Source organism: Crinia signifera, chromosome 11, assembly GCF_055691185.1.
Source record: "Crinia signifera chromosome 11, ASM5569118v1, whole genome shotgun sequence".
NCBI lineage: Eukaryota > Metazoa > Chordata > Amphibia > Anura > Myobatrachidae > Crinia > Crinia signifera.
In genome coordinates, this window is record NC_139227.1 from 4,008,145 (window position 1) to 4,023,162 (window position 15,018).

General features: G+C 40.7%; 1 protein-coding gene across 2 annotated transcripts in view; it reads left to right on the forward strand.

Moving 5' to 3' along the window:
- The window catches only part of NFATC3 (nuclear factor of activated T cells 3), an 85,068-nt gene that overhangs the window by 52,546 nt on the left and 17,504 nt on the right, over positions 1-15,018 (forward strand). For both annotated transcript variants that reach the window (XM_083164574.1, XM_083164573.1), the window contains exons 7-8: positions 4,965-5,020; positions 6,561-6,687. In XM_083164574.1, coding sequence (XP_083020700.1) covers positions 4,965-5,020; positions 6,561-6,687 — 183 coding nt within the window. The remainder of the gene's footprint in view (positions 1-4,964; positions 5,021-6,560; positions 6,688-15,018) is intronic.

Consider the following 15,018-nt stretch of genomic DNA (forward strand, 5'->3'; position numbering starts at 1 on the left):
TTTAAGGTATTCCTCATTAGATTGTACAATGTTCACTTCATTCTTAACGCTATTTAAATGCATTTTGATTATCATCATTGTGACTTTAGCCAGACACCTGATATCACCAATAAACTCAATGTCGTTCTCGCCATTTTTAAAAATATATGTACGAGTCGGCGCTAAAAATGTTTAAATGTTATATTTAGCATTGTATATGCAGTTGCAGGATTGCACGTTTAAAATGTAGAAATAAAACGGTGTACACTATACAATTTTGCAGTTATCAGTGTTGGCAGTGGCCAAAATAAAACAAACTATCGCTGAAAACGAACAATCAAGTTCAGTGACACAGCACCCGGACCCCTGCCGAGCATGCAGTCCCTGATGTTGCAGTCTGATTTAATTGGATCGATAGCGACCCACGGGAGCATGCACAGTTAACGATATGATTGGTACACAGTAAACATCATGCACAATAATATAGTTAACAATATGTAGATGTATTAAGTGTAATTGAAAGGTTTAAAAACAGTATTAAATAGATATTGACATATATATATAATTTTTTTATTTTTAATTTGCATAATTTTTATTAAGAAATTATTTTTATTATTTAAAAAAAAAAAAAAAAACAATTCGACAATTCCACCGATTATTTGTTCCAAATTTTTGTTTCCACAATATCTTTGTATTCACAGAAATGTGCTATGCTTTACCTTTGTTGGGAAGGGTATAGAAATAATTCACTACGGGTGTAAATGACCACATTAGTAGAATTCCTTATATATTTTGAGTAAGTGCCGTATATTTAAATGCTATACCACTTTGGATGATGTAGTTCTACCTTGGCTTACATTTTAGTTATGTGCCCTACTCCGTCTGATAATAGAAGATGCTAGGTACATGCAAGCGGTAAGGTTGTGAAGGTGGAATTGTGACGCAGTTGGCACAGATGTGCATCTCCTGCAGGTGCTTGTCCCCTCTGATGTGAATTACTGTAAGCGCAATCTTTTGCGATGCGAAATAAAATAATTAGTGTACTTCATTCCTTGCCAGCCTTGGCTGGTTACCACATATGTAAGAGAATGAACAGCTGTGACTGCAGGGAATCACACTAGTAATGGGTGTTTTATTAAGCTATGAGGCCTAAACAACATTTTTTTAGAAACCCTGTTAGTGTTTTTTCCCTTATCAGTGGTTGATAAATAATTACTATAAAGGGAGGGGGGAGGGATCCAATTAGCTATGATCATTTTTATCCAGAAGAAAGGATATTTTTGAAAGATGGTCAAAAAAGCCAGGGTTTTTCCCCTCTGGGAAAAGCATGTCCCATTTGTTTTTTTGTGCCATAACACACGGGATCTGGGTAAGCATATCATGGATTATGTGCCTTAGGTACGCACTGTAAAATCTGTGATAAATACTAGTTACTGGGGTCCTTGGAAGTACTTGGCAAATCCAATTTCTTACCCACTGTAATACAGTAATAATCTTTCATCGATCACATACAGAGGCGTAATTACCACAAACCTAAGCACCCGCCTAGGGCCCAGTGAGTAACAATGGAACCATAAATATTTCCTGGCCATCCAAAATGTTCCCAGAGGAGCCATGTTTGACTTCTAGCACGCAATACCCGCTGTCCAGCACAGTAGCAGCTGGCACTGCCATCACGTAGCTGTGCGGAGCAGGGGGATAGAGGCAGTCACTGGCTGAGTGAGGAATTGGGAGCTGGATACAGTCACACAGTGCCGTAAGTTCATCCCAGCTGCCCGGAGGCAACATAAATGCTGGTGCCCTCCTTCCCCTGACTTAAACCTGATTACAAATACACAAGTAAGCATACCTAGCATGCTAAAGGATGACCATTAAATGTCCATGGGAGATTCAAACACATTGTAATAGAGACCATGCAATCGAGTACTAAAAGCATGAAGTTCATGGTACTGTGTATGGGCACCTTCAGACATATTGATCTATCTCTGTAAAGGTGCCCAAAGCACTCTTTCAGATTAGGCTTGTGTGCTGTATGCATGGATTAACAGGGAGATACCCCTCTTTCTAGTAAGGAGAGGGACCGTGTTTGGCTTAGAAGGATGTGTTGGTATAATGAATTGGGTTTGGATTTAACATCTAAATATCTGTGTAGATTTAGACCCAGGTCCAGAGTATACCGTTTTTAGCTGCTGTGTAAGGTGGAATAGTCTCCTCCTTTACACACTCATTGATACGCATAGATCCTATCCAGAAAGACATAAAAAGCCCTGAACCAATATTCCTGAGAATGCATTGACGTAGTAGGGACTTGCCTTGAAACACAATTAATTAATCCGCTCTATGTGGATGGTCCGTTTACTATAACGATGTGACACCGCTTTTAACTCTACTTCTAAAAGACCTAGGGCCTTATTAATATTTATAAGCAATTCCCACAACTGAGCAATTATCGTGAGACTGCGCATGTGCCGCCTACAAGCAGTACAAAAATAACCTGCTATGGATTGTTTGAAGGAAGGGGGCACAAAAATGGTATCTTGCCTAGGGCCCCATGAGGCCTAAATCCAGCGTAGATCACGTACAGTAATTTTATCTCTGGTAAACGTCATGCAATTTATAAAGCGATACTGACGGCTCATTCCGGAGTTTATGGTATCCCGCCACCTTCCCTACAAGCTGTGAATATTTCTGTTCAATTCCGTGCAGAAAGCAATGACGGGTGCAAAGTGATTTCTGAGTGGAGATGTTTAATTTCAGGAAGCATTTGCTGCACTAATTACCCTGTTGGTGTGGTTAATGGTTTAACAAAAGAATTGCTTCTTTATACAAGAACATAAAATAGATACTTAAATATTTATACAGAATATTTCAATCCAAGTGACTATACCAAATCTATTATTTTTACTGTAATTAAGGTAAATAATTGATGTCTTGTATTATGTAAGAGAATCGCATTAATATTTACGAATGTTGTAAGCAGCTGTCCAAACAATATGCCTTTTATACATGAAATGCTCTACTAAATGGATTGCTGGGTAAATATACAATAGTCAACACAACCCTTTTGAGGTGTCATTGAAGATGTATTATTTAAAATACATTTTAAAATGTAGTTTTGATCCTTTCGGAGACAGGTGTCAGAAGCAGGGTGTCTGTCTTTTTGGTGTGACTATGTTACTGTGTACTTCTGCCCCCCCAAAAAAGCAGTACGTTTTTATAAAACGTCATTTTATATTAAAGTTCCTAAATTAACAAACCCACTTTTTGATTACTTTAGAAATAGGAAAGGTGAACTCACCCACTGGATAGATAATTTGCAAACCTCTAGATGACCTCACAGATTTCAAAACCCAAAACGTACAAACAGAATAGGCGGCACTCTCAATAATCCACTCTCAGGTGGCCATCATGCTGCAGTTGACGTTTCAAAGCTTTTAATTAATGCTTCTTCATCAGGACAAAACATGTAATACAATACAATGAATACAAACCACCTCACATGTATCTCCTTGCCCTGGGTAGAATGGGCACCCACCAAGATCTAGGTTTTAACGTTGAATTTTATTGCACAGTATAACCTACCATCCGGCATAATGTGACGTTTCGGTCTTAGACAGACCATCATCAGGAAATAGTACAGCATTATGTCAAAACATGAGAAAAGCAACCTGGCATCCATCCTCTGGAGCGGATACACCTATACTGCCTCACCGGGTCAGTTTATATACCTAGCCACAGGAATTCATGTCACCACTCACTGAGTTTCCACTCTGGACAATATAAGTTACAAACCATGTAAAATTTCAACACAACAACCGGAGGAAACCTAGATGTTCGCTAGGTAAACTGCTCAAATTAAACTTGTAACTCTATCTGTAAAGAAAAACTAGTATATGTGGTAGAAACGCCACAACCGCCAGACCGGGAGTGCATCATGTATTCCATCCGGCCCAGCGGAAGTAGCTGATGCGTTCCACCTGCCGCCATGTAAAGCATAACCACAGAGCGCCTCATTTCACTCTGTTTAACACATTCTAGTGCATCTGGATGCTCACATCACCTTCAAAGATTGGTGACCATACAGTTATTAAATTGGTAATCAAAAAAGACCCCAGGACCGAAAATGCATCATGCGTTCCACCAATAGCGGTGGCCATCTTGGGATGCGTTCCACCTGTGAAAATGTCCATATATCACATATAAGATGAGGTTTAAAAACTATGATTATCCAATGTTACTGTAAACACAGAAACTGTCCAGTGTGAAGAGGTAATATTTATTTATTTTATTTATTTATTAACCGTTTCTTATATAGCGCAGCATATTCCATTGCGCTTTACAAAGGGGACAGTGATACAACAAAACAGGGTATTTACAGACAGTCAAAATGTAGGAGGGCCCTGCTTGCAAGCTTACATTCTATAGGGAAACAGGCATTGATACATAAGGATAGATACTGTATTCTTTATTGCATCGATTCCACCAGAATGCAAGGTTCTGTGACTGGTTCTGGAATTTGATAACCTTTCCTGAAGAGATGAGTTTTTAGGGAAGGCTTTTAGGTTTGGAGACTGGAGGAGAGTCTTATTGTGCTTGGGAGGGCATTCCACAGAGTGTGTGCAGCCCGTAGAAAGTCCTGCAGTCGGGAATGGGAGCAAGTAATGAGTGTGGATGAGAGACGCAGATCTTGGGAGGAGCGTAGAGGTCAATATAAACCAACCCAGATGGCACCACTAATACTGGCATAGGACAAACCGTCAAAATGATTGGTATAACAATACCTAATAAAAAACATGCATATACGAAAATGAAATGTAACAAACACTATAAACAACATCAAAAACAAAAAAGCTAAAGTTATGTGTGTGTGCTCCTTTGATTATAAAATGGGTACAATGCTCAATTTATTTTATTTTTTTTATTAAAAATCACTGGATCAAGTCTACATGTCTTAGTTTCATTTTTTTGTTTTCTTTGTATCTTAGATGGACGTCCGCAGTGGGAAGTAGAGGCAAAAATAGTGTCTGAAAGGAGACAAATGGTGAGCAGTTTTTTGAACATTTTTTTTAAATAAATGCACAAAAAAAAATGCAGCAGAGGAAATAGGAGAGAAAATCTAAAATGTTGCATTAAAAACTTTCCAACAAAGAATTATCCAGTGCCTTCCGCCATGTTCAGTGTGGATAAATTATTAGAAGTATGGTAAAAGAATGGTGACCTATTCCAAAACATAAAAATGAATAAACAGAAAGTGTTACCGCAGAAGGAGGAAGGATATTACAGAATGTAAGTGATAAGATCTGGTGTCCGAGACCGAGCTTCTGCAACAAATATTACTCTTTTTGAACAAGGAACCTCACTTCTCACGCACAGCAGACTATAGTTGGCACTAATATACCAATGATTGGATTCAAAAAATGTAAATAATTGTTCCTGAGTGGAGGTACCAATGTAAAGTCCCATTTTGTATTGCAGTGGAAAACCTCCTGTTTCAATATCAAGCAACATAGATTTCCTTTCCAAAAATAACTCCTGTCAAAGAACAGTCCCGAAGGCCTCCATGCACTGGTCCAAGGCCACTTCCCAATAGGGCTTAATACGATTTGGCACTTGATGTGGAATTTTTACATGTGATTTATTGCATTTGAGAACGCCTGGGGAGCTGCTGTCTGGTGGTTAGTTTTTAAATCTCCCATTTAAATAATGTGTGGTTCTGCAGACTATAGGTGTGCAATAATAATAATTCTAGCCAAAATCTGTGTAGCACCCATGCCTTTATAAGAGAACATTGGGGTTTATTCTAGTTAATTCTTTCTGACAAAATCCTTCTTAGATGGACAAAACCATGTGCACTGCAGGGGGGCAGATGTAACATGTGCAGAGAGAATTAGATTTGGGTGAGTTATTTTGTTTCTGTGCAGGGAAAATACTGACTGCATGATTTTACACTTCAATATAGATCTCACTTTGAAGAAAAACCCCACCCAAATCTAATTCTCTCTGCACAAGTTACATCTGCCCCACCTGCAGTGCACATGGTTTTGTCCATCTAAGAAGGATTTTGTCAGAAAGAATGGACTAGAATAACCCCCATTGTGTCATAACGTAAATTATAATGGGCTAAGAAAGTAATTCGGAAATCCAAATGTGCGTACTTCTGTATAGAATCCCACCTGCTGAGTTGCTGTCGGGAGAGATCGACCGCCGTGATCCTGGATTGCATACCCGCCTAATAAGGCAAATGATGAGCATAACCATCTGTCCGGATAACATTGTGATGTCCCAATTTACACACAAAGGGGGAAATTTACTAAAGGAAATTTGTAAAAAAAAAATAGGTGTATTTGTATCCAGAAATACACTTATTTTTGACATTTGCTATCCCGAAAATACGGCAATTCGTACTCGTATTGATGCTTGATGCGGTTATTGGTTTAAGGCAGCGAAATATACAAATGGTTCATGTTTTACTGAAGAATTACAAATATTCTTGCTTTGAATACGTTTGCTTGTGGGTACATATTAGGATATGCAGGCTTTATTTCATGTTGTACTCAGTGGAATAATTGCTTCCTTTTCAGACTGAAATTGTTGTTGAAATTCCTCCCTACCACAACAAGTCAATTGTGACAGGAGTTCAAGTACAGTTTTATCTGTGCAATGGGAAAAGGAAGCGCAGCCAGTGCCAGCGGTTTACCTACACACCAGGTCAGTTACCGTTCCAGCATTTCATTGTTTCTTTCTGTACATGTATTTAATGCTTACTACAATCATGACCTGTATCTGTGTTCTCAATGATATATTGTTTTCCTTCCCCTTTTCAGCATAGATATTTAAAGCCAATTTTGTAGTTGAGCACAAAGCTGTGTGTGTGTGTGTGTGAGAGCTTGTGAATCCTGGGTCACAGCTTGGATTAGTGATGTACTTGCAGGAATCAATGTGGTGTGCTTGCTAGTACAGCTGGTATGTAGGAAGTGAGAAGCTCACATGTAACTTTTCTCCAAGGCTGGTGTAGGAGTAGTGGCAGGCTCGACTCTAGCTGGAACTGGGTTACCCCTAGACCAGGACAGGCCAACCTGTGGCTCTCCAGATGTTGTGCAACTACAAATCCCAGCATGCCTTGCCACAGTTTTAGCACTCCCTTATAGCAAAACTGTGGCAAGGCATGATGGGATTTGTAGTTTGACAACATCCCGAGTGCCACAGGTTGGCCAGGCCTGCCCTAGAGGATATACTGGGCAGGTGACCGTGTACTGTAACTGCTGGCTGGATTCGGTTACGCTATACAGTAAGAGCTGACTGCACCGGCAATAATAGGGGCACCAATGTGGAACCAGGTTATTGCTCCAGGAGCTGGGCTGGACCAGCAGTAACACTGACTGGGCTGGAATGGGTTAATGCTGCAGGTGTGATAAGGATGACTAGTTAGTACAGTCCACCTGCAGAATCCTGTAATTCACCATGCAGCAAAATGAAGCTGGAATCCTGCAGAGAACGTCCCACAAGTAGCAGTACTAACAGACTGGAATAAGGTTATGTAGCTCTCTGCAGACCGGAATCTGCCTTCTCCGAGTATTAGCACAAGAAGCTGTAAACTCAGTCTGGCCTCTAGAGATCAGGACGTAGCTGGGTAAGAGACAATGCTGTTATGACAGCTGGCTGGGCCTTTTCAGTCCTTTTAAACCTATGTTTTCTCTGTGATTTAAAGCAGGGAATAAGGAACCTTGGCTATCCAGCTGTTGAACTACATATCCCAGCATGCCCTGCAACTGTTTTAGCATGGCCAAATGGGAAAACTGTAGCAAGGCATCCTGGGATGTGTAGTCCAACAGCTGGGGGGCCGAAGGTTCCCCATCCCTGATTTAAAGGATGCAGTCAACTGAATCCTTTAAGAACAGCACTCTCACCAAACTCCTTTTCATATCGTATCACGTCATGGAATTCTTTTAAAAATGTACTCCTCCACTGGACTGGCCGAACCCCTTTTATTATAGATATTTTAAGTCTAAATACTGGCATTTCTCAGTGGTTACCTTCATTTCCTGATTACAAAATCAACGAGCTACAGTACTTGCTGCACTTACACAGTCCTGCAAGATTTTATTATTCTCTACGTACACAGAAATGTTCCTAAATATTTTTTGTAACGCAGGTTTGTCACCACATAGGAGCTTTCTGGTGGGTCGCTCCAAATCTCACGCATGCTACAGATGTGGAGAACCTTAAGCAGATTTGTACCACAGTTTTTGGTTCTGCCCAATAGTCCAGAAGTTCTGGCTACAAGTCAAACTAGTCAATCATATTCCATTCACATCGGACTGGGTAATTTTTGGTACACTCTCATCCTCATCTGCAGAGGTGGTAGACATATATTTTATTGGCTATAAGTGCAGAGGCCCATAAAACAATCCTTCATGAATGGATATCTCACTCATCCCAACATTTCCATTGTTTAAATCAGGGATGGGGAACCTTCAGCCCTCCCAGCTGTTGTGAAACTACACATCCCAGTATGCCTTGTTAAAGTTTTACTATGTAGCCATGCTATAACTGTTGCAGTGCATGCTGGGATGTGTAATTCCACAGCGGGTTCCCCATCCCTGGTTTAAAAGCAAACTATTCCATTTATTTTGAATCGACTGGGTCAAAGTCGGCCTAAGTAAAGAATAGAAAAATTGTCAAATTCTCTGTGGCATGGGAAACTTATATCGCCACACTGTTGGTGGATATGGACAACAAGTACTAGGTCTAGTAAATAATGACCCTCCTATAATGATTGATCTGGTCGTAAATTAACCCACCATGTGATTGGGGTGTGGGTTGGGGGAGATGAGAGAATCCAAATTAATTTTTCAATGTGTTTATTTAATTATTTATAAGTTTTCTTCATATTATTTCATTTGATAGACTTCAAACAGAAGCACAGTCCACGACCTCTTCATCTCTGGCAACTTCAATCTGCTGGCTATTACAGAGACACAACCTCACCTGCAGTGGTTTCCACTTCACTCACACTCACACTCACACTCACACTCACACACACACACACACACACACACACACACACCAGGCCCAGTAACAGTAAAGGAGGTGCTGTTGGAATATTGCTGTCCCAGTTGTGCACATTCACAGTCCTTCTACTGGTTCCATCATTCATATTCACTTCATTTGAAGTTGACTCTATCAGGGTTTTCACCCCATTCTCTCTGCATGTTGCAGCTATTGATCACCCTCCTGTGTTTCTCAAACTACAACTTATGAAGGATTTTGCTGCCTGGATCCTTCACTTATCTTCTGACAGCTCCACCACTAACATGTGTGTTTATAATATCGCTATTGACAGTCCACTTTCTCCTCATGCCTCCAAACTCCTCTCTCTAACCAGGTCTCTTGTCCTTGTCTGACCCCTCTACTCACAAGGAGGGCCGCTGCCTTGATCTTGTAATCCCCAGGCTGTGCTCTGTTTCTGAACTCACTAACACTCTGTTCCCTCTCTCAGATCACAACCTTATCACCTTCCCAATCGCCTCCATGACTCCAAACTCTATAAAACTGAAATCATGCGAGCTTCAATTATCAACAACTTTCACCAATTTCTACCTGTAATGAGACGGCTGTATCCCACCTGAACCAGACTCTAAAACCAACCCTTGTGGAAATCTACTCATCACAATCCACGTAGGCTTAGATTCCAGCCACGGCACACTAAATTAACAGGACACCTACAAAAACGACCACATAGTGTAGAAGGACAGTGGCGTAAATCTTTGAATCCGAGTGACTTCCTCACATTTAAGACGACCTGCCATGCCTATCTTCATGCTCTGGAATCAAACAAATAGATTTCCAATCACTCATCTCTTCTCATGCCACCAACCATCAGTGACTTTTTAATGCATTTAAATCACCGCCACAACCAGCTACTAACATTGCACAAGAACTTGCTTTCTACTTCAAGGACGAGATTGATAATCTTCCTCAGCCATTTCCTATCCTGAGCCCTTTGACACTTTCTGCTCAATTGAAACCACAAATGAGGATGACGTATCGACGCTCTTCTCATCCTCCTCCTCCTCCCCTACCTCTCCTCTTGATAGTACATCTGTACAAGTCAGTAAAGCTCTGTCTTCTGTGCTAAACCCAAACTTAACCAAGCCTGTAACCTCTTTCTACTGGTATCTTTCCTTCTCTGTTCAAGCATGCAAACTCTAACTACCGTCCCATCTCTAAGCTTCCATGCCTCTCCAAGCTACTTAACCGACTTTCCTACACAGCATTGACTAAAGTAGTTAATGATCTGGCCACTGCTAAATCTAAAGGCCATTTCTCATTTATTCCTATCAGTTGGCGTACCACAAGGCTCAGTCTTGGCTCCTCTGCTATTCTCAATCTATACCTCCTCTCTTGGAAAACTAAAACTTTTTCATATTTCAGTATCATCTGTATGATAATAATACTGAAATCAGTATTTCTCCTGGTCTTTGAATGCCTTTAATTTTAAATGTCATCTTGTCACCTCAAACTCAACATTTCCAAAACAGAATTAATTCTATTCCCACCAGCAGCGACTGGTTATTATCTCCATAACTGTTGACAGCTTGTGAGGTAGGGTAGACTGTCGAGATGTCATACTTGACTCTGAATTGTCCTTTATTCCACATATTCAGTCTGTCTCTAAATCATGGTACATGCATCTAAAAAAACAATTCGGCTTGATTTTACACTGATTTACACTAACGTATCTGATCCGCTTTGTCTGTCCTTCCATTGGTTGCCTATTTTTACCTTATTCAATATAAAATACTTCTAATTGCATAAAAAGCCATTAACCGGACTACTCCAACATATATGATTCGCTTATCACAAAATATATCCCCACCCGACCTCTCCGCTCTGCACAAGAAATGCGTCTCTCATCCACACTCATTACTAGCTCCCGTTCACAATTGCAGGACTCCCTTTGTGTAGCACCACCCTTCGGAATGCACTTCCACGCACATAACTCTTGTTTTAGTCTCCAAACTTTCAAAAGTTCCTGAAAATGCACCTCTTCAGGAAACCTTATAATGTTCTGTAACCCCACAGCATTCCTCCAACCTCCAGTAGCATTCATATCTAATTGCATCCCATCAGGACTGTCATGTTGTAGATTCCTATCCCTACAGACTGTAAGCTTGTGAGCAGGGCCCTCCTACCTCTGTCCGTCTGTTTTTACCCAGTTTTGTCACTGTTGTTCCCAATTGTAAAGTGCAACAGAATCTGCTGCGCTATATACAAAACTAAATAAACTGCTCAGAATCTGGTTCCCGAATGGCTTGTATTGTTAAGGGATAGAGCCCTTGCTGAATTAGGCGGGTATTCAATCCCCAACGCTTTTTCCGACGGGGGAAATGTCTTGTCCGACAGCATTGAAGAGGCAGATCGCCAGAATGGTTCCGACTTGGAAAGCTGTCGGGCCCGGTTTGTCCATTACGGCAGTGAATTGTCGCAGTCATGGACGAATCTTGACAATCCACGGCTCTTAACGCAGACACGCCCCCTTTTCGCTAATCGCCAAGCGTGACCTTGAATCCCTCCTGCCGATATGCTGTCCAGCACAACTGAAACGGGCCAGGGTCACTGCTGTCGGGACGAATCAACAGCAATGACCTGGGATTGAGTACCCCCCAAAGTTTTCAGTATAAACATGCTAATCGGCTGAGGGCTGACATTAACATCCCGTTGCATTTTACAATCCAACAGATTCTCATCTCCCCATTTACATCGATTTCATCTTTTATAATTAACGAAATTCCTTGCTGTTGTAAAAACACAAGGTCATCTCCTATTTACTCTTTTCAAAGCATTTTTACTAAATGCAAAAAAGAGTTTTATGCTCAAAAAGCATCATACACTGTATGTAATGGGGCCCATACATCTACAGATCGATTGTCAGATTGGGCTGATTGGAACAAAAACCTGGTAATGGATGAGAGCAAATGACAGTGGGAGTTATGGGAAGGGGGGTCGTTAACTTTACGCGGGAGCGTGCATGGTTAACTATGCACAGCGTACACACTGGACAATTTTATTTGCAATATTGTTCAGAAAGCCCTTTCTGAACAATATTGTGACCAATATCGTCTAGCTCTGTGGTAGCCAACTACAGTCCTCGAGAGCTACCAACAGTTCACGTTTTCCAGATCTCCTCACAGAATCACAAGTGAAGTAATTAGCTCCACCTGTGGATCTTTGAAAATGTTTCAGCTAGTAATGAGTGCACCTGTGCAGCAGCTATGTGGTCTGGAAAATGTGAACTGTTGGTAGCTCTCGAGGACCGTAGTTGGCTACCACTGGTCTAGTGTGTATGGGCCTTTAAGATGGGTAGAAACCTACAGATTTATCTGTCCAATATGTCTGGTGGGAACAAAAAATCTTGCAAAATATGGGAGAAAATGATAGAAAACCATTTGCTCTCAAAGGCTGGAAAATCGATAAAATAGTTTTTTATAAATTTGTTACATCAAAGGGATTTAACCAATTTGAGTGAATGACCATTGTCCATTTTCCAGCATTTGGTAGCAAATGGTTGATTGTCCTTCACTTCCATACATTGCCAGATTTTTGTTCCCACAAGACAGATTATATATATATATACACACACACACACACACACACACACACACACACACACACACACACACACCTGTCTAATCTTTTGTTGGAACAAAAATGTAGCAATGTACAGTATTACAGAAAATTACAATTTATTATTTGTTCCAAAACACTGGTAAACAGACGATGGTTATTCAGACAAATGATAGTTTTTGTGCATTTTTCAGCATTTAGGAGCAAATGATTGAATGTAATTTGCTCCCATACATTGCCAGATTTTTGTTCACACTGGACAAATACATCTTTAGATGTGTACCCAGCATAACTCTCTGCATATGTTACATCTGCCCCACCTGCCGTGCGCATGGTTTGCACATTTGAGAACGATTTTGCTCTTGCGATCAACTCCGAATCAGACCATTTATTCACAAGACAGTATTTATTGGATTTGAAAATAAATTAGGGGTATACTTAGGGGCGATTCAATCAGGAAGTCACGGTGGCTAATTCATCCCTCGGGGCTCTCCAATTATTCCTTAAAGACAGCACTCGTTTTTATATCTGCGAGAGGCAGCTGACAAAAATCTCAGATATCGGCCCCTTTAACATCTGGGAAAACACATACAGATGTAGCTTACACATAGATGTAGCTTGCTCATTGCCTTAATGTGTACGCATGGGCAAACGGATTAAACCACCACCACTATCATTAGTATTTAATTGGACAGAAAACCAAAATGGCAGCATAACTTTTATTTTGGGATATTTATATTGGGCCACAGATCTTGCTCACTGGCATCATCGTCAGAATTATTTTATTGTTTAGATTGGCGATGGCTGCATTACTGTTCCCAAATTTTCATAGAAATGAGATTTAAACTTTTATGAAGCTTTTGGTCAATTTAGGGGAGATATAGCAAAGCAGGTAGAGAGATAAAGTAGCGAGCCTGCAAATTGGCTGAGTTCTTTATCTCTCTCCACTTTCTCTAAGTTTTAAGCAATCTCCCCCTTAGAATGTTTCAGCTGGAGTCTGAGTGCCTTCACAGTCCAGCTACTGGGTGTACTGAGTTATACTGCCGTAGCTACCGGTGGTCATAGTTAACATTTAGGTCATTCGTTGGTGATCTCCGCGGCTTCATTGGCTGCAGCAGCTGCTGCCGCTCATTGAGTGTCTAAGTCCATACATCAAACAGTATATACGGCACTGAAGCTCCAGTTACTCATTTCTACTACAAGTTGGCAGTTCATCACAAGCGTGCCATGCAGCATTAAAGTAGCTGGGATGGAGGTTATTATAAATAATGAATAAGGCAAAGGCTTGTCTGACAACAGCTGACTGCAGCTTTTGGTTCATGTTCTTTTGCTGTCCCTCCTTGTCTCAGCCATGACGCCACATCATTAGCTGTGCAGTGATGCTGGTTAACAGAGTTCCTTTCTCTTTTTAGTCCATGCTGTTTGTTAGTGTTGTGATCCCTATAATCTATGTGTTTACAATGATTACTATAACTGGCATGAATGTTATTTTCAAATAAAAGCCAACATTGAAGCATTGAATAACGTAAAGCATTTTTATGTTTCGATCAAATATTTGATCATGATGTTAACTGTTAAATAATAGAACATGAATTTCCTTATTGTTTATATGCACTGCCGGGCCAGAATATCCGTCTCCACACCACGGGGACCGATGCACCGCGGGCTAGCCGTATCGGACAGCAGTCCATACACACTGGGCGACTATGCCCAGTGTGTATGGACAGCGATGATAATCACCGCTGCAGGGAAAGCTGCTCAGTGCATATACACTAAGCGTCTTTCCCCCCTGCCCGGCACCGACGGAGGGGGGAGGACAGTCATGGCCATGCATTGAATACCCCCCTTAATGTCTGGTTCAGATAATCAAACCATACTACTGTCTACAAATACGGAGCAGGCTTTTACACTATTGGATGAGATTTTTTCACTTGTGTAATGGAATGTTTTGGGTTTGGATGATATTTGGCACTGCAGAGTATCATTGCATTTGGTTCATATACTGCCAAGGCAGCTTAGGTTAGGATTAGATGGATGTTGTAGGATCCAAGTCAGTAGTACCGTTTCTGTGCTTTGTTTGGAAGCTTTGGCATGTGTGAGTATTATGTTCATGATACACTGGCTGCTCTTGTCAATGATCTCCTGGCAGCGCTGTATAATACACATTTAATCTTCTAGTTCAGTTCCAATGGTTTGGGGAAATGTCCAACTTTAAACTCTTCTACTTTCATTCAATGTTCCAGTTTAAATATGAAAAGACATAAAAAAACAGTTTTAAGGAGGAGGAAGTAATAGGACGGGGGATCCGGTGAGCAAGGTATATAGTCCCGATCATAAGGATATAGGAAAACAATAAAGAAAAATAAAAATAAGCTTATGGTCACGTGATCACAGAGGAAGTTTAGGATGTTA